Here is a 19,860-nt window from a genome sequence, read left to right on the forward strand (position 1 = left end):
AAAAGTTTTAAATGTGTAGAAAAATGGCAACAGTTTTTGCTGCTTAAATGAGATTGAATTAATCCATTCAAAAATTCATGCTTGTTTTCTCTGGGTGTTTTGCTGAGAAGCCCATGATTTTCCTCATCAGGGGCTGCTGCTCCTGAAGGTGTTTGAGCTTTGCAGTTATGCAGTTATTATGTTTTGTTGTTTTTCTCTGCAAGGTGTATTTATTTAGAGGGCTGGGGGTTGTTTAGGAAGTTATTGCCAGTCGTCAGATGTTTGTGCTTTCTGGGGGCGGAGGGAGGGAAGGAGGGAGGGAGGGACAACTGCTGCTATCACAAGCTTGTTACATGCTGTAAGGAAGGACATGAAGCAGCAAGTTTTTAAGCAGTGTTAATCTCTTCTGTGGTTTCAGAACGCCTCTGGGAGCCTCCCTGGATGAGCAAAGCAATCCTCTGTTGAAGGGTAAGGAAGGGCTTTACCTACTGAAATCTCTTTTGCTGGAAACTGTTTTCAAGGACATTCATGTGAAACTTGGTATCTTTAGTAGCAAACCAAAGCCAGGTCAGTATTGCAGAGTTATTCTCACAGCAGAGCAATTGTGCCTGAGGAACTGGAGAAGGGGGAAAAGAACCCGAATAAGTCTTTCTGGAGATCTTAGTAAGCTCTAAAAAAACTCCCAGATGTGCAAAACAGGGAGGTGATTTTGTCTCCAAACTGGTGAGCATTAAGCAGTCTCTGCCTCTAATAACTGTGGTTGCCACACCTGAAAATTTTACTATCCGAGCAGGTCTGAATACTAAAGTTCAAAGTACAGTGGGAATGGGCAGGTAGTGACAGTGAAGAAGAATTACTTGTTGTGCCTGGAGTCTTCACTTCAGCTCCTAGTCTGGTACAGGAAGGTGAGAGGGGAATGCCCCAGCTGGACTCAGACTCTGGATTCTCCTGGTAAGATGTCTGGAGAACAGATAATGCAGCAGCCAAAGGCACAGATGGGCTGAGTGGTACCTCCAGGTTCCCACTTGAAGTTAATTTGCTCACACATTGACTTGGAAGTGTTTCTGAGTGCAAAACCAAAGCAGTGTCATAGTTGTTTCCTTTCAAAATCATTTTGCTATGTTCTGAAATGTGACTTCTTGCTTCTTAATGCATTTTAACTGCATGAGTAATGCAGGGTTTGTAAATAAAGTCGAGTTATTTCTTGTATCAAATGAAGTGTCTTGCTAATATCTTTAGATAAGCAGCTGGAAGGAAAACATTGGAGCATTGTAGTTGTTGAAGTGCTAACTGTATGTTTTCAGGCATGTTGGTGAGAAATGGAGGAAGTTTTGAAGATGACTTATCCCTGGGAGCCGAAGGTGGGTGTGGCAGATTATGACTCTTTTTCTAGCAAAGAAAATTATACTCAGTCATCTGATTTTTATTTTGAAGGACAGCATTGGCTAGAAAAGCAGGATGAAGCACACAAAAAATGCAGGAAGATTCACTTTTTGAAGTTATTTAGACTATTGCTAGAGTTAAACACTCTGAGTCTCTGACCCAAAGGCCAGAGGCAGTCCTGAATTTGCTTCTGCCCTCTCATTTTAATACCCACAATGACAGGACAGCCTGGAGCACTTACCAAGGCTGTGAGAAAATTATTTCTCCTACTTGCTCTTCTTGTCCATGGGTTACTCTTGGCAGCCATGCATGCCCCACTTCCACTGAATCCCTTGGGAGTGGCTGTGCAAGCTTCTGAAAGGAGGAGTGAAATTCTGTCAGCAACGAGGCAAACCCATTAAGAGCCAAGTGCTTTTAAAAGTGAAAAGCACCAAAGCTGAGTAAGTATTTTGGATCAACCACAATATACACTCTTCTGTTGCTAGCTGCTTGCCTTTTCTTTCTCTTCCCTTTTTTAAGGGGAAGGAGATGTGGCTGTTCCCCATGGACTTCGTAAAAAAGGCTTCTAGCCTTGATGTTGATCATAGATCAGAGGTGTCCATAAACCAGCTAGCAAAAGCACTGTGGATTCTGTTCTAACAGAAGCATCTTGTGAAATAGCAAAAAAAAAAAAATTCTTACAAACCATGTCCTGAGATTATCTGTCAGACAGAGGATATAAGACATTATCTGCTTTCAGTGTTTAGAAACAAAAAGGCACAATTCCCAGTTTAGCTTTTAATGTTTTTGAATTACAGCTTTTGCTAAGTACCAGAACTGATGTAGTAGAAAGCCCTTTCCTTCCACGTTAGTCTTGCCAGTAGTGTCAGAGTAGTGGGACAAGGCCTGGAGGAAGGGAATATCTTTAATTTTTAAAGATTTAAGACTTCTAAGGGAAAAAAGTTTGTCTGGTAATGATCTTGATCTGATTATGATGGAAAAGCAGCAAATGAGTCTCCTATTGCAATAGATTAAATAGGATTAAATTTTCCTATTGATAATCTTTTCCACTTGTTAGATTGCCTGCAGCACAAAGATTTCATAGAAAAAGTTTCTGTGTAATGATAATCCAAGGGTCTGAGCCTATGACCAAGAACACAAAAATCAGTGGATTTTAGTACATCATGTCACTTTTTTCTTTTCAGTTTTTCTCCTTATAATTTCTGAGGACTGCTGGTTTTTGTGGGTCTTTAGCATGATTTAGCTTGTTCAGATGAAAAGATCCCAGTACTAGAACTGCTGGTTGACTTTTCTGGGTAATCATGCAGATGTTTCTGCTGGTCTTTGCTTCCCATCCGAGAACAAGGGGACAACAGAGCTGCTTGGAGCAGGGCTGCGTGCCCTGCCAGACAGACAGTCCCTTTGAGGCTGGGATGAATGGCCTTGCCTTGTGCAGCCACGACTGCCTGAGTCCAGATGCAAGGCAGAGCCCTGTGTGAATGGCACAGAGGGCATTGGGCAGGACCTGTAACCCCAGACCGCTGCTGAGCTGGTAAAACCCATGGTTCAGCTGTTCAGCTTAGTCACTGGATAATCCTTACAGATAGGCTTACCTTCCTATTATAGGCAAGAATATTGAAAAGAAGAGATGTGGGATCTGTGTTTTGCATACATTTCTTTGTGATGTCTCCAAAACACAGAAGAGAGGCTGAGAGGTTTCCATGTTTTACTCACGGTTGCTGACTTTACCCTGCTCGCACAGCCAGTCGAGATGCAGAGTTTTCCTGGCAGTGTGTGACATCACTCTTTTCATAGCTGATTCTGAGGGCTGCTATGACAGACACGTGCTCCTTGCCTGTCTCCTGGGGCAAGTTGTTAGTGCTGAGTTGCCTCTTTGAGGAACCCATAATTTAAGTCCGAAGTTCAGTTCTGAAAGAATAATGCTGCCTGGAACATTCCCATATGATCCAGCTGTGGAAAGTGCTGACTTCCCTGTCAGCTTGGTGACCAGGTGTTTGGTACCTGGGAGACAGCCTCTCTCCTGAGGTTATCAACTCTGAGCCCTCTCAACTATCCCTCCTGCCCTATCAATGTCTGCTGGCCCCATCAGCACTGGGGGCTTCACTGTGGTCCAGCTCAGACAGCCAGGGCCCCGCTCCACTTTGCTGATGGAAAGATGAACAAATAGTCTCTGCACTTGGCTGTGGGGCCAGCTGCCTTTCTTATATTCTTTCCTTTCTCACCTGGAGCAATCTTTGCATGCCTGCTTATCCTCCTCCCCTTCCCACCCAGGAACAGCCCTGCAGCTGGTAATCATGTCTTCAGTTGCAAAGCAATAAATGGTTTATATAACAATTACCAGCTTATCGCAATTGAAATTTCAAGTAATGAGATTAATGACAGGATGTAAACGTGTGTCCATATGAGATTTAATTTTAAACAGAACTTTAATAAACCAGATCATTTTATATTAGCCATATACTAGAAACCCTTGACAATCATTTATATGGAAGAAGTAAAATCTGGTTTATGCAGGACTGTTGCTAAACATGCTCACTGCTTCTTCATACTGGTTGTGAGAAGTGTAGTTCTGAAGAGGTCTGGATATAACTTCTTTTTCTTTCTCTACAGCTAATCAACTACGGAGTGATGCCCAAACAGAAACATGGTAAACATATTTTTTTGTGTTTGTTTACTTCAGAGGAATATTTATACTGAAGGGCAGGGCGGTGGAAGTCATGGGGGCTACCACAGAGCTAAAGCTCTTCTGCTTGTGTCTGTTTACATGAGAGTGAAGAAAGTGATCCAGATAACACAGAAAGAGCCGTTAGGAGGTGCAGCAAAAAAAATTTTATGTTCTTTCAGTAGACCTGACATAGATTTTGGAGTAGCAGGAGGAAAACAGAGAAATGACAAATCTTGCAATGTAGCATGATTAACCTTCTTTGCCTCACTGATTGCTCACTGTTTCAGAAATTTCAAGGGAAAATTAGTTTTGCCTGTCACAGCACATGTGTTTTGGGAGCAGGGAAAAAAGACTTTGAGAGAGGAGAGATGATTAAAACTTCTAAATAAAATGTGCTGAAACTAAAACCCCACTGAAACTTCAGTGAATACTGCGCAGCCCCTGTGGAAAGCATCCTCTCTATTCCTTCTGAGTTGGACGCCATAAATAAATACACACTCTTAGGTGAATCCTCTGCCACCTTTGGTTTCTTGGTGGCTGTTTGGAGGGGGGAATATTTTGTTCCTCAGAGAGATTAACCAGAAATGTTTGAACCCAGGATGCCACCTAATGCTCAGGCAGCTTCTCCAGATACAGGGAAGAAATAGTTTGGGATTGGGAAAGAGGCTGGCCAGCAGTGTGGGCTGGGGCTCCTCTTGCTTCATTTCCCTGGGAGCCTGTTCAGTTTCCTCAGCCAGCTCTGGGCAGGTGGCACCTGGGAGGAGCAGGGTACCCAGGGTGTGGAAAGGGTGGCCTTGCATGGAGAGGTGGTACTGCTGGAGGAGGCAGCAGCCCAGGGGAGGCAGGAAAAGGCAGGACAAGGACAGCTCACCCGAGGCTGGGCTTCCTTACTGGAGGAGGATGGGAACAGGGAGGGTGGGGCAGCAAGGGCAGGTCTGGGGTTGTTTTCTCAGCTCTCATTTGCCTTCAAAGTCGTACTGTCTATGTACATTTTTACTGAGGCAGCCCAGGGTTTGCTTTTGTTTCTGTATTTCAATAAATGACATGGATAATATAAACCAGAGAACACTGAAGGGAAAAAGAGAAGTTCAGCGGTGCTGGCGGGTTAGCTCTCCGGTGAGACAGAGAATCAGGTCCTTGAACAGAAGAGGTTTATCACAGGGGTCCTCTCTGTTTGTGTTGACAGCAATGGTGTACTGGCAAAGGACAGGAGGCTGCAGTTCCATCAGAAGGGGAGAAGTATGAACTCCACCGGCTCTGGAAAAAGCAGCGCGACCGTTTCAAGGTAAAACTCTGCTTAGAAGGTCTGCTCCTCAGTTACATGGACTTGGCTTGTTTATGTGCCTTACTGCACTTAGTAGCTGAGAAAGGAATTTTCATTTGGTTGCTTGGAAAACTTCTGTTTGTCTTTTGTTGTGGTTTTTAGTAAATGCTAACAAATTGGCTTAAACATTAAAAATGCCTGAACTTTTAATGGCTTTTTAAAATTTGGGCTCTGCAGAATAGGACTGATTTTAGAAATTATGGGATTGGATCTGTGATGTGTCTGGGCCAATGGCTCTCATAATGGGAACGAAAACTTTAGATGCAGAGATCTCCACAATTATTTCCAAAACTAGTCTGAGCTGTAGGAGTCAAAAGTTCAATAAACCAAAGTGGTTACTGGGCTGAGTTAGCAGTTTGATAGAAGGGACTGGATCTTAAAAGGAGACATGTGGATGGTTACATCTTTCATTTGTCTAGTGTTTCTGAATTACTGGAGCTTTATGAGGAAGATCCTGAAGAAGTGCTCTATAACCTTGGGTTTGGGAGAGATGAACCAGATATTGCTTCAAAAATTCCAGCGAGATTTTTTAATTCATCGTCGTTTGCCAGAGGGATAGATATCAAAGTGTTTTTGAATGCCCAAATACAGCGCATGGAAGTGGAAAATCCAAGTTTTGCTTTAACAAGTAAGTATGTTTTTGAAGCACAGTTTATTTATGAGTTTATTAACTATGTAAACAACCCCAAAAGAGGTGTGTATCTAATATTCTGGCGAAACTCTGTTACAGCCTAAAGGCCAACATTCCATTCAGAATTCATAATAAAACTCTTGCTTAGTCTTCAGTAGGCAAGAGGTGACCAGCAGGGTGGTACTTCTTGGGGTGAGTGGAAGGATTTTAGTGAGGGAGGGAAATAAAAGGCATCCTCTAAGGTATGCTGCCTTCTGGTTTGTATCATTCTCATCTTCTGATGCATCTCTAGAGCACTGAAACAAAAAACAATATCCTTCTGTTTCTGGTGTTCTTCAGTCACTGGGTGGGATTTTTTTCCTGGGTGGCAGTGACCTATTTTTGTCATTGTTGAAATCTGGGGCAGTATTTCTATGGACTTGGACAAGAGCTTTGTTGGATCAGTAATGAGCGCTGCTGAAATGAGGGCATAGCTGTCCTTTTGTAGTTGTAGCTGGAGAGAGAAATGTGAGTAACACTTCCTTTCTAGCATTTTGTAAATAAACTTGTGTCACACACACTTGCTACTGATTTAATTTGGGAGAACTTTGCGTGCTGTTCTTGTGCATTTAGTAGAGATTCCTTTTTTCCATAGTAGGGTATGACTTTCATCTTACAGGTCTAGGAAGTGTTCATTCAGCCTTAGAGGCACCTGATAAAAGTAGGAGTAGGTTGGTGGGGATGGGCAGAGATTATGATCAAAATTCCCTCTTCAGATATGCCTTGTGTTTCATTCCTGTGCAGGTCGTTTTCGTCAGATTGAAGTGCTTACTACTGTGGCCAATGCTTTTTCTTCTTTGTATTCTCAAGTCTCTGGGACTCCTTTGCAGAAAATTGGTAGTATGAATTCAGTGTCTTCCAGCAAAGAAGCATCCAGCCCTCCCCCTTTGAATCGCAGCAACACAGCCAGTCGCTTAATGAAGACCTTGTCAAAACTCAATCTGTGTGGCACACAGCAAGCTGATGGCAGCAGCTCCTCCAGTCCTTCGCCTGTTGAAAAAGGGAAAAGTCCAGCTGAAGTAGGGAGTGAGGAGAATGATGTAAAAAGTGAATCTAAATTGCCAAAATATCCTAAAAAGAAAGACTGTCCCTCTTTTTTGGCTCCTGTAAAGGAGGAGATAGCCGGCAGTCAGACAAAGGCTGCAAGAGCAGAGAGACCCACGCACCTCCCTGCTGTGGCTGACGGAGCACAGGAGGGTTCTGTGCCTTCAGCAGACGGGCAGGGTGGCAGGCTGGCAAGTGCCCAGGATAGACCATGCGAAGAACCTGGGCTTTTGGACTCTCCAGGCCTCAGCAGCAGCTCCAGCACCTCTGACAGCAGTGTCCTGACACAGAGACTGTGCACGGCATCGCCAGCGAGAGACCCCTGCGCTCCCCTCGCAAACCCGTCCGTCGTGAGCCTAATGCTGCAGCAGAAGGACTCCTTTGAGATGGAGGAGGTGGGTGAAGATACATGACTTTCTTTGTGCATACAGTTTACATAACTCCTGTCTGCCAGCACAGGAATGTTCCCTCCTGTGCAGTTGACAGTGTTTTCTCCAGGAATACTTGAAATTCTCTGAGTGTTGCGCTTTCTCAGCAGTTGCAGACTGCTCTAATTGATCCTCTTAAGAAGGTAACTTGGTGCTGCTGCTGCTGTTGTTCCTAAGTCACTGGGAAAGTTCTCATTCTTTTTTTAAAATCAAATTCAGGTAATTGCTATCACTGGGATAACTCCTGGGAAGGTTTCCCTATGTAAGTAAATCTAGGTTAGGCTTTGTACGCAACAAAACTTTGTGTGTTTAGTTTTTACTTTACTTAAATTGTTAAGTAGAAATCATTACTTTCGTTACCAAAAGTAAATTCCGTTTATTAATTGATGTTTATTAAAGATAAATTCATGAATAAAGCAAGAGTTTTGTTGCAGTGAAACAGAGGAGGGACTTTCATGTAACGTGAGGTGCTCATCTTGTGCAACTTTCGGTTTTGATTACAATCTACTCTAAGTTGATTTATTTGTTCTCTGGAAATTAGCACATTGAAGGTCGCTGTGACATGACTTTTGGCAAGGCTTAATTGCACAGTCTGTGCTAGGTGTCTTTTAACATCTTCATATATACAGATACCCATTTTCATATTGAAAATTGTCCCAAAGGAATTTTAATTCCCAGGTTCCTGTAAGTGATTTGTTTGTTAGGCTAGTAAACATGCAGCCTACTGATTCAAGAATGCAATTTTTGCATAGACTTAATGCTCAAATTGTAAAAACTATCTCAATATTCTTAAATTAGTAGATGCTTTTGTGGACACATTTCAATGTGACTGTTCAAAGTTCAGCAGTTAAGTTTTTTGTCTATGTGAAATAGATACATAAAATGAAGGATATTGTGATTTCAATGGTGAAATGAAGAAAGCAAGTGAATAGAAAAGCCACAGAATTTTACAGTGAATGATGAAGTGATGATTTAGAAGATACTGTGTCTGGTGTCATATTGTCATGACAAGTTCTTCTAGATCATCTAATGTTGTAGCTGAAGGCACTCATTAAGCAAAAAAAAAAGGTAATCAAGCCTCTTGTGCTTCCTAGCACTTGTTTATTCCAGTTTGTCCTACCCATATATTGGTGGCCATCTACTGAACCAGAACAAAGGACTAGTCCAATTGAGAGGGGAAGAAGAAACTCAGTGTATTTTGATTTATTTCTTTTTCCTGGCTTAGTTTTCAGCCAGATAATTTTCTTGATACAGCTTGTTGTGTAGCTACAAAAATGTTTGCATTGGCACAATTGGATGGGACTGAGCAGCAATGCATTTTGCTGTATATTTCAGAGGAGAAATCCATTTTTGGTACCCTTGGGCAAAACTGAAACAATTAATGTATTTTATATACATGTATATACATATGTTTATATTAAAAAGAGGTGTGGAATTTTCCTTCAGAGTAAGCTGGCTGGAAAGGCTCGCTGAATTCTGCTCAAATGTGATGTGTTTGCAGAGTTTGGTTGCACACTTTGTGCAGTGATGCCAGGCATAAACACAGCTGTTTTAGCAAGACAGCATCTGATGTGGGATGGGATTTTGGTGGATTTTTTGTTTATGCAATATAGTATATACTGATCAACTGCCTACAGATCCCTGGGAGGGATGGATTCAGTTTTGCTGAACAATTCCTGGCAGTGGGATTTTATTTTTGTGCGTCTCTAAGCAGGGTGTAATGAACAATAAACTGTCTTAGAAACAGTGACAGTAACTCCTCCCCCTGTTTTCCTAGCTTGGCATGGAGTGCATTCTTATGCATAAGAAAGATGACAGATATATCAAGGAAGTTCTTTCCAAGGCTTACAAATGCCTTGGAGGTTTGCGTGCCCTTCGGAAGTCTGTGGCTGTGAAGATAGCTAGTGTGGGAGTGAGTCAGGACAGGATTTCCCCCAAACACCCACTCCTGAGGTGGCCAATGACAGTGCTGAAGGTCACTTCCCAGCATGAATATTGGCTGGAGGGATGGAGAAGGAGCTTCTGTGTGCTTGAGGAGCTGCACCGTGCTGCGGACACAGTTGGAATGGAATGCTGTCTCCCAGCCAAGGACAGGAGGTGGATGGTATTTAAATGAGAAGAACCTTAGCTTTTGGAAGGCTGCAAATTTAGCCATCAGAAACTGGGAGGTTTGAGAGAATCAAGACACTTTTATTAAAGTGTCTGTAAGATTACTTGTTGTTCTTTGTTAAAATAAAAATGCCAAGCTAGTTTTTTCCTAATCTTAAATGGTGACCCCCTTCTAGACTCCCCTGCACTTGGATGAAATAAGGATTTACCCCTTTGTTACAGCCTTCATCTCCTAAAAGAACAGAAGCCACAAGGTTTATTGTGTAAAAGTAAGGTTTATTGTGTTAAAGTAACTAAATATAAATATGGTTGCTATACACATGAGATCAATGCAAATATAACCTCTTCTTTAGCCAAATACGAATTTTGGCTTATCAACATCAGTATCTTGATTTTTACATTTTTAAGTTGATAAAAAATTGAGATAAATTCATTGTGTTATAGTTTTGAAACTGGGCTGGCAGCCCATTAGAGGGAAGGGTTGGGGAGAGCTGGACAGGGGGATTGTGCATGTAGACTTGCGTGTGATCCATTAGGATTTTTTCAGGATCACATGCAAAAAGAGAGAACATATTCTAGGTTTTGAACCAAACAAAGACCTCCCTGTTGAGATTTTAGGCATATTGTTTTCATTGTTTGAACATTTGCCTGAGAACTGCTTTCTTAATAAGACTGTGTTTCACAAAGTTACTGAGTGAAAGGATTCATTTTTATGTAGTTTTACATTTTCCAGTTGAAATGTGCATGGATCTGAATTATCTTCCTTTTCTGTGCTGGAAGACATAGCAATTATTTCCATGAGTAGTGGCATGGTGAAGTCTGGAGTAGGTTCTGGCTGGGTCTGGGTCCTTCTGCTGGAGGTTTGGTGGCTTGTAGGAAATAGTTGGTAGGGCAGCAGATGACAGTCCATGAGTGCTGACCTCCTCATACATTTTTCTACATCTATTGTACTTGTTCTTTAAATTCAAATGAAGGGCCAAGAGTTCTGACTGGAAAAAGACAGTAGTGTAAAGGTGGTCAGAGGTGTTTTCACACAGTAATTTTAGTGTTTTTTCAAAGAGGAACTGAGAGCTCTGTGTTGTCACAGGATGTGATTTCCAGGTCTTTTGCGTGCAGAGGGTAGCCAGAGGGGAGGTCTGTGCTCTGTGTGGGAGGTGCTGCCCAAGGATCACTGTTCTCCTCCAGGAGCATTGCTGAATGCCTGGTGAAAGTTGGTTCAAGGAGATCACAATTTGCTCCTTCCACCAGTATAGGTTGGAGGAAAAAGCCACCAAAACCTCCTCCTGCATGTGCAGTGTGTATAGCTTAGGCATTCCTAAGCACAGGAATGTATTCCAGTTGGCCTGACAAAATATTCATCTCCTCTTCCTGATAGATCCAGAGTACAGAGGGGGATCTACCTCACGTTTCAGCTACACATCAGCTAGCAGTGACCAAGTCAAGGAAAGGTGAGTAGACTGCAGCTTCTGTGAGGACATCAGACTGCTGTGTCCTTCCATCTCTGAAAGGCTGATTCAGATATTTTAAGCTTCTAAAGTTTCTTTTCTCTCTAGAAATAAAAAGGATTTGGGTTTCTTTTTTAGCTAAATCACAGAACATTACTACAAAGTGGCAACCAAATTACAGGCAAGACAACAGCCCTATAACCTCACTGGCTGTTTTCACTCTTGTGTAATTGATGGTAGTTCAGATGGCCTGAAATGTTAATTCAGATTGTGTGGGATTTTTTTTTTCCTTAGTAGATCCTGTAATTTAAGATACCCATTTAAACTGAAATTACATTGTTTTAAACCTAAATTGCGTGATACATGCAGCTTTTTCCTACGCACTACTGCTCTGTCTGCAGGCTGCCTGCACAGAAAACTAGTGTCTCTACACCCACGTGGAAACTGTAGTCCCTCACATGGAGAAAGCTGTGCACTGGCTGTTGTGGTTCACTTAGTTTGTGCTTTCATCTCAAATTCTTATTTATGTGTTTTATGGCTTGGACGGGGATAAAGCTGATTTTTACATTTATTTTGTGATTGTTACTTTGCCCAGTGTGGGCAAGTGAAGGTCATTCTCTAGCTGATACATTTAATTAAAGAGGAACTGGAGCTTGTTACACTTAGGGAGGTGCTTAGATGCCTGCAATTTTTTGGTGAAACGTGAATAGCATCTCTAGATACTTAAGAGAGGCAGAAAAACCTCTCTAAAGAAACACAGATCATCTTATTTGCATTTGCACAAATGAATTGACAGTTGTGTGACCTGTCAGCTGAATTGCATGAACGTGGTTGAGAGTGCCCTGGACTAAGTGTGGGAGAGTAGTGCCTGGTTAGTGGTGATAGCTTGTGCTACTTGTTCATCAGTGTTCTGCACAACACAGCCTGGTGCTCACTAAGCTTCCTCTGGTACAAACATAGGCCACTAAGGATTGCCAGAAACTGAATCTCTGACTGTTCCTAGTACTTCCTCCTTACATGCTTCCTCTTTCCTCCACCTGCTTTACATGACTACATGAAAAGAGGTGCAGTCTTTATAGGGCAGGGCTCTCCTGTTTGCCAGCCTCTCCAGCTTCAGGGAGAGCTTTTCAGAGAAAACCAAGTTAAGGAACCAGGAGCTGCAGTCAGGGAGGAGATAAAATAATTTTTTTTCATCTTTTCTCCTCCCAGTAGTTATTTTACGCTCTTCTTCCACCACACAAGAAAGAAAAGTGAGATGGTCGTGTGTGTACTTGCTGAAAGCTACCAACAGTTCTAGCAGTGGGACTTCAGTCTGACTGAAGTAGGCCAGGTCATGTTTCCCAGGCACTATGTCTCTCCTATTTCTGAATACACTTCACACAGATTAGTGGTGACACTTTATTAACAGGCAGGCATTACCTAGAGTTTTCTATGACTTATCTGACAAGGATATCAATACCTGAACATTCACTAAAAGTTAGTCTGAGACCAGCATTTTATTTCACCTGGGAGACACAAAAACTGTAGGACTTTGTTCTGTGTGTATTTCAGTCAAGTTGCCAAGAGGGCGAACATTGATGGAGAACTAACCCAAAATGCAGAAAAACTGTAGCCAACTTTTCTTTTTGCAAGTTGTCCAACATGGGACAACATGGAGGCCTTTCAGCCTGCTTTCTCAGAGGGTGGATGTTCACCAAGTTAGAAGGCATACAAAGTTAGTGGTCACTTACTAAACATTCTGGCCGTTGTCTGAATGTGAAATTCCACTCTCGCTAGCAATCTCATGAGGTGGGATCAGCATGGAATTCAACCACAGGTCCTCTGTTGCAGTGTGATTTAATTTGACAATCCTTATACAAACCCACCTTTTCCAGTGGCTTTTTCTCTGTGGTGCATAAGAACACATAAAGATTTGTTCCAGATGAATACTTCCCTGAAGGAATTCTTCTGTACCTCTTTTTCTATGTGGTGGTATTTCTTTGTCAGTTAGTAGGGTTGGTGTTCTTTGGTGCAGGTTATTAGAAACCTTACGGTGTCATTTTACATCTGCACAGAGGACTGTGGATGCTTTCTCTGAAATTTACAGCGGTTTGTAAGGCATATTAAGAGGGCTTTTAATAAGAAGTGAACTATTCAAAAAAAAAGATATTCTCTTTTCTTACTGAAATAGTCTGGCTGACTGTTGACTATTATGGTTGAACAACACAGTCTACTGCTGTTTAGACTCCTAACTAAAGCATGTGTCTTATCTCAGTTGTTTTAGGAACGCAAGAATGAAAAGCTTCAGCTAGTTTGCAAACACACAGCACTGCTGAATGTCCACTATAAAAAAAGCGTATTGCAAAGTTATCTGGTAGAAAGGTTTGTTAATGCAAAAACAAAATTCTTATTGACATATCATACAGCAGCACCTTCAATTCCAAAAAAAATGCCCCAAAAGAAAGACAAATGCAGGTACAATGCCTAGAGGAAAAAGTTTTCTCAGGACACTGCAAATCATGAATCTCTGGTTGTTGGCATCAACATGGCTCTGTGAAATTTTGAGTAGCCACAGACCTGTTTCTTTTAAGGCATTAAGGTTATTGGTTTTGCAAGTTTAATCCTTGAAAGGGAAGAAAGCACATCATCAGCACTTCCTGTCCTTAATAAATTATTGTATTTATAGCTCTCTGTGGGTGCAGCTCCACAGGAGATTGGAGATGGGGGAGTAAGAAGAAAACATCTGGAACACATTTAGTATTTGTGGGAGTCTGTGCTTATCTGTCCAGATGCAAGGAAATCCCCAGGGACTCAGAGTTTTTGCAACAGGGCTCCTATTGGGCTGGTTTTGTTAGTGCTGGGGTGCATGGTGGGATCAGTATGTAAAGAAGGGACAATTGATATTTAATCCTATAATAAAATACCTCACAGTTAAATTGGGAATGTTAATTTAATTATTATCTTATAAAATTCAAAGTGCATTTGAACTTTTCCAATAGTGCAGGTACAAGAAAAAAATGTTAAAACTTTATGAACAGTTTCCACATATTTCTTCTCCTCTTCTGTGTGAGCAGTTGAGTGACACAGAAGAGGTGAGACTGACACTGGTAGCTCATTATGATGTTGCAATAGATGAACTAATCATTTCCCTGACAGGGATGCTCTGCTGAATCTGCCCTCATGTTTTGTAAACCACAGACTTGTTTCTTCATCATGTGTTCTTTGTTTAGAACTTTTTCTGTTTATTTAGATTATTTATGAATACACAATTTTCTTAACATATATTCAGTGCCCAAATACACTTTGATTTTTTTTTAATATATAGTTTAAAACAACAATCCAATAAGCCATTTTATTTGTGCTCTGTTAAACTGGGATGGGAGTTTGATTGTTCCTGGTGGTTTTGTTTGTTGTAGCTGGTTCCTTCTTCCACACTTTCGTTATTATCCTGCCACTGGCCTCCTCCCAGTAGTTCAGAAGATTTCCTGTGTGTAGTGTTGATAGTAGCTTTGAGTGGCAGAGTCAGTGTTGTGCAGTGGTACCTTTTTGCAGAAGGTATATTTGCCTTCCTGGGGTTGCGCAGGGCAAGGGATGATCCCAGCCTATAAAACCAACCTTTAGTGCTGAGTTTTCTGTATTCAAGGTGAAGAGAGGGGACCCATATCTCACTGCAAACTCCTTGTCCTAAGATTCTCCTTTGCCAGGAGGACCTTTAGTCAAGAGCCAGATGTAACTCTGTGGCTTTTTTTGAAGTGTGTTCCTATTTTCCCCTTGTTTGCTTGAATCTGAGAGATATCCAGGTGCTGTAGAGCAGGCTACATAGCTGGATCAGTCTTGTCAAGAGGGTGGATATCATTATGTATCTGTATATCCCAGTGTTCTAGTTGGTATTTCCAGTATTTACAGTACCAAACCTTGTCATTTCACTACTGATTCAGTAGAGATTCCAACTCTTTATAATTTTTTACTGCATTTACATCATAGTGATGTTGTGGAGAGCCCTAAGAACTTGCAAAGGACCAGGGTAAGGTGTGGTAGCAGATGACTACTCAGAAAACATATTTTCTGATTTGCTTTAGAACATTAAAAAATCCTAGCAGCTCTGTAGCACTGAAAGCAAGGGATACCTGTAGAAAGGACTAGGTCTCCTTAGGTTGAACCAAGGCAGTTTTGAATCTGTTCATACTGTGCCAGTCACTTGCCATAAATGAGGCCAGTGTGAATGACTGCTCTAGGCTGATCCTTTGCCTGGTGGTTTCTGTCCTGTGAGACTGTCTAAGCATGTCCATAAATAACCAGTGCTATGGAAGATTATCTGAAAGACTCATTTTAACTTCAGTACTGTGTCTCTGAGAAGCCCAAGAATTGATTTCAGAAAACATATAGATGTAATTTTCCTTTCTATAGCTGAAAAGGAAATACTGACTGAGAAGGAAGCAGAAGGGCAGGTCAATGTTCTATTGAACAGTAATGAAGTTCATGCACATGCACTGGTGAATTGCTTTATCTGAAGTAATTGGGATCTCTTCCCTAAGAGAGGCTAAGGCTTTCACTAGTAGTGGGTTTTTTTCTCTTCTGTTAAAGTTCCCCAGATAAGAAAAGAGTCAGAGGAGGCTGAATATCTGGCAACAAAATTAGATAACTATTCACCATGAAGAAGGTAACAGCTTCCCCCCAGCTTCAGCTGTAGTGGCAAGCTGATCATGGCATGCTCTTTCAGCTGTATTAAGTGAATTAGTCAGTTAATAAGATCCAGTTCTCAGGGAAGTAATTACCATTGTCCTTACTGGGAGTTGGGTGGGGATGTCTGTCTTGAGGTAGAAAAGTTGTTTGTCATCGCAGGATATTGTGGCTACTATGATAACAGAGCAGCAGCACAATTTGAAAGGCACTCCCTAAAAGCTGTGTGACATCACTGATACAGAAGCTTAGTGGGCAGTTTGCCTCTACTGGTGTTCACAGACTGTGCAGGCTCTTACTTATTTCTGTGTTAGTAAAGTGTTTATCAAAATGAATACTAAAAAAAAATTAGTTGTAAATATCCAACAGTTTTCATAATGCATGCCATTGCATTGAGCTGTGAGCTGGGATTAATTATATGACTACATTTAACTGGGGCAAAATTCTGCATTGAGCCTTTGAGGAGACAGCAGCAAGCTCTTGCCTAAGGCTCCAGAGGAGAAGGTGGCAGGCCACTGTAGTTCCCATCTCCAAGATTTTATACTTCTGCTGTGCTCTAAAGGTGAGATAAGGTTGTTGCCCACCTCAGGCTGGGTAAAATGTTTCTGGTGCCATAAGGTAAACATTGCACTTGGTGAGTGCTTCCTGTGTCCAGTCAGGAAAAATATACATGCAATAGTGTGCTGCAGAGCTTGCTGAGATCTCCCTGCAAAGCTGCTTAGTGAGTGCAGTGCTTGCACCAGGGGAAATCACTCCTGGGAAGCACTTAGGGTTTTAAGAGCCTCTTTAGGCTATTTTAATGCTTACCTAATAAGAGTAGAAAGGAACAAGTAGGAGGATCTTATCTCTGGTGTATAAAATGAGCATTGGGAATGTGCTTTGGCAGATTGCCCATTGATGTGTAAGGGATGTTCTGCATTTGTCTGCTAAGCCAGTGGAGGATCCTCTCCAGTAGCTGGCAGAGTCTTCCACATGGCCCTCTCTGCCCATGTGATGCTGTCCTTCTGGGTGTCTGGGGTGGTCTAGGCTGGTGAGAGACCAGTGATCTTCAGAATCTCCATGATCAGGAGAGGTGTCAAATCTGTACTTTTCAACACAAAAGCAACTCTTCCACTGCCTGTGTGTGAATTAATCCGTGATGCAGTTTTGTGAAAGGAGAACTCCAGCAGGGGCAATATCTGCAGAGGTTTTTTTTTCCACAGCACAGGAAGGAAAAATGTAAAAAATGGTTGCTTGAAGTTTCACAAGTAGGGCTTTGGGTGAGAGAGATTTTGCTTGACACAAAAAAGTTGTTTCTCGGTTTTGTTCAAAGTGGAAACTGAAAAGCAATTGTATTACCCATTTCATGTTTTTTGCTGTAAAAGGAAAGTTTGCATTCAGTGAGATTGGTCTTGAAAGGCTGTGATTTGTAAAGTAATTCCAGTTGGGTTTTGGTTGTTTCAAACAGATCAGCTCTTAAGGACAGCAAGTCAGCACTCTGACAGCAGTGGCTTTGCTGAGGACTCTACAGACTGTTCTCCATTCAGTCAGCTTCAGGTAAGGTTCTCATCTTGTGGTTGAAATACTCCTGATTAGTGTGAAACAGTGTTTGACTGTTACTATGACTGTCAGTCTAGGTCTATAAAATCATAGTTTTCAGAGCTGGACCTGCCAAGTCTCTGTGTTCAGACTTGAAAGCCTTTTTAGTAGGTTAATCTGGGTATACTTGGGACTGGAATAAGGTCTAAATTCAGTATGTTCTGTTTGCTGTTACTGGTGTATCTTTTCTCACTGTTGATTCCTCTCAGTAGTGGGTAGAGATTAAGGTCTTGAAAGATTAAAGCTGATCTGGTGATTGTTTCATGTTTTTATCATTTTTGCCTTCCCACTGCCCATGTACTTCTCCCCCCTGCCCCCTGCATTTTTTCTTTTTTTTCTTTTTTTTTTTTTTATTACCAATTGACAGAAAGTGAAAACAATTTCACACTAGCTTTACTATGAAGATGGACTAATTTTAGTTGATTTTGACCTTCCATGCTCTTTCTTGTTCTGGTTTCTTTGATCTTAGTCCCAGAAATTGCTGTGATGCTGACCTGAGAGACCTCATATCTTAGGGAAAACTTTTGTTCCAGCCTGGTGTTTAGGTGTGTGCTCAATACACATGCTTGACTGCATTGTATCTGATATTTTGGAGAGCTGTTCTCCTGGTTCTCCTAAAACATTCACACAGTAATAGCCATGATTTGATTGGCCTGTCAGTCAGCCAGTGAAAGGCCTTGAGTTGGATCCTGCTCTCAAGGCCAGCTATTCCTGAGACCTAGACCACAGCCCAAATGAATAAATGGGATTCTGGGTATCTCCGGCAATTTCATCTCTATAGCTTGTATCTGCTGACTTGTTTCTTATGCTACCATGTGTTTCTCCCTTGTGGCACACCAAGCACTTTAAAAGCTGTTTGGCAGTTACTAGGAAGAGTTTTTTACCCTCTTCATCCATCAGTGTTGCTTTTTCATTTTGGTACTGGAATTCTGGGTTTTCCGATTTAGTAGTTCTTCAACTGAGTGCCAAAATAAAAGCCATGATAGTGTTGGTCTTTGTCTCCCTTAAACATCAGCTTAGTGCTTTTCAAGAGCAAGAAAAGGAGTAATAATGAGTAAAGGGAAAAATGATCCTGAGTTCCTGCAAAGAGCATGATCAGCTGACATACTTGTTCAGCTCTCTACAGAGCTGGGAGTGCACTGAAGTTGACAGGCATGTTAGAAGGTGACTCAGAGGAGAGTTGGTCACTCCTGATTTTTATGTTGGTTACAACCTGATGAAGAGCCCACTAAAAGTATGTTGCAGCTAAGCACCCTTTCACTGGGATATTGCTGGAGTTTATCTGTGTTGGCTGTAAAGGGAAGAGATTTCTGTTTTCTGTTCTGCTGTTTTGAAAAAGTATTTTGAGGCTGCATGAGGTTTGTGCCATGGAGTTGCTAGGCTCTCCTCTACCCCCTTCAATTCTTAATTCTGACCAAGTGCTGAGCTGAATTCAGAAAATATGGGTGAATGATGCAGCTAGGGGAAATGAGAACTTGGCAGCTGGTGAAGAGAACCTGAGAAAAAATGAAGGGGATACAGAGGAGTATATATTGTTTCTTAAAAGTATGGTAATTTAGTGCCATCTACTGTTAAATTATTGACTCTAGCACCCATAGCCTTCCTCTGAAACTCAGGAGAGAACTCAAAATTTAACCCATATTGCCTTTCATCTCTGACTTCCTTAATTAAGATTTCTGAGGGAGATTTTGATATTGAGATAGGGTATTCTGCAGAAGGGTTTTGTGTTAGCAAAGAAGCCAGAATTCTCCATCCAAGTTCTTATGCTTTACTCATAATTGAACAATGTGATGGAGGATTAGGAAACAGATAGACACACATGTAGCCCACATGATTTCACCTAAACATTATAATGTTTTGCTCATTTAGTACCTTTAACTTGAAAACCATCTGAATGTGCACATTCTTTCACAATAATTTGTTGCTGTGCCAGTGAGTGCAATGTTAGATATGTACTTGTGAAGATGACATTCATGGCTGAAATCTTCTAGATGGTTGGAGAAGGAACTATTGCCTGAAAAACATAATCTCTTTAGAAGGAACTAATAACTAATATCCTAATGGCAGCAAGAACTGCAGAAAGTAGAGATAGGAAAATTTCTAGTTCATGCATCAACTATGGTAAATTTCCAAGAGTATACTTTATACCACATACTCTTAGGGAAATGTCTTGTGCACTTGTAAATACAGCAGTCAGTCAGGCCCGCTTCAAGAATGTGCTTTACAATGAATAGTTCTCTTCTTTTTTCCTTTCTCTTAAATGTTTTTCCTGCCATTTGTTACCTACTAAATTAACAACTCCCTCGTCTATGTACTCTGGTTTAAATTGTTATTTAGAATGAAATAAATAGGGGAAGAAGATTCAGGAGAAAGGAGGGATTGGCTAATAGTACCAGATGTGGTCTCCAACTGAGATTAACATCCTGATGTGATATTCTCAGTCTTCAATGATTCTTTATTTAACAGGCTTAGTTTATGGGCAGACTGGCTTTCCCATTCTTGGTGTTGTCCTGTAACACAGTTTCACTACAGTCTGTAGTTCTCCTCGCTTCTCTGTATACATTTCCTAATGCAAC

General features: G+C 41.5%; 1 protein-coding gene across 1 annotated transcript in view; it reads left to right on the top strand.

Annotated features, from left to right (window-relative positions):
* Window positions 1-19,860, top strand: part of ITPRID2 (ITPR interacting domain containing 2) — a 39,702-nt gene that overhangs the window by 4,946 nt on the left and 14,896 nt on the right. Inside the window, exons 3-10 of the mRNA XM_063162263.1 lie at window positions 398-447; window positions 1,284-1,340; window positions 3,973-4,009; window positions 5,214-5,312; window positions 5,771-5,979; window positions 6,766-7,460; window positions 10,978-11,050; window positions 17,154-17,242. Of these exons, the coding sequence (XP_063018333.1) occupies window positions 398-447; window positions 1,284-1,340; window positions 3,973-4,009; window positions 5,214-5,312; window positions 5,771-5,979; window positions 6,766-7,460; window positions 10,978-11,050; window positions 17,154-17,242 (1,309 nt within the window). The remainder of the gene's footprint in view (window positions 1-397; window positions 448-1,283; window positions 1,341-3,972; window positions 4,010-5,213; window positions 5,313-5,770; window positions 5,980-6,765; window positions 7,461-10,977; window positions 11,051-17,153; window positions 17,243-19,860) is intronic.

This window comes from Melospiza melodia, chromosome 8, assembly GCF_035770615.1.
Source record: "Melospiza melodia melodia isolate bMelMel2 chromosome 8, bMelMel2.pri, whole genome shotgun sequence".
In the NCBI taxonomy this organism is placed as follows: domain Eukaryota; kingdom Metazoa; phylum Chordata; class Aves; order Passeriformes; family Passerellidae; genus Melospiza; species Melospiza melodia.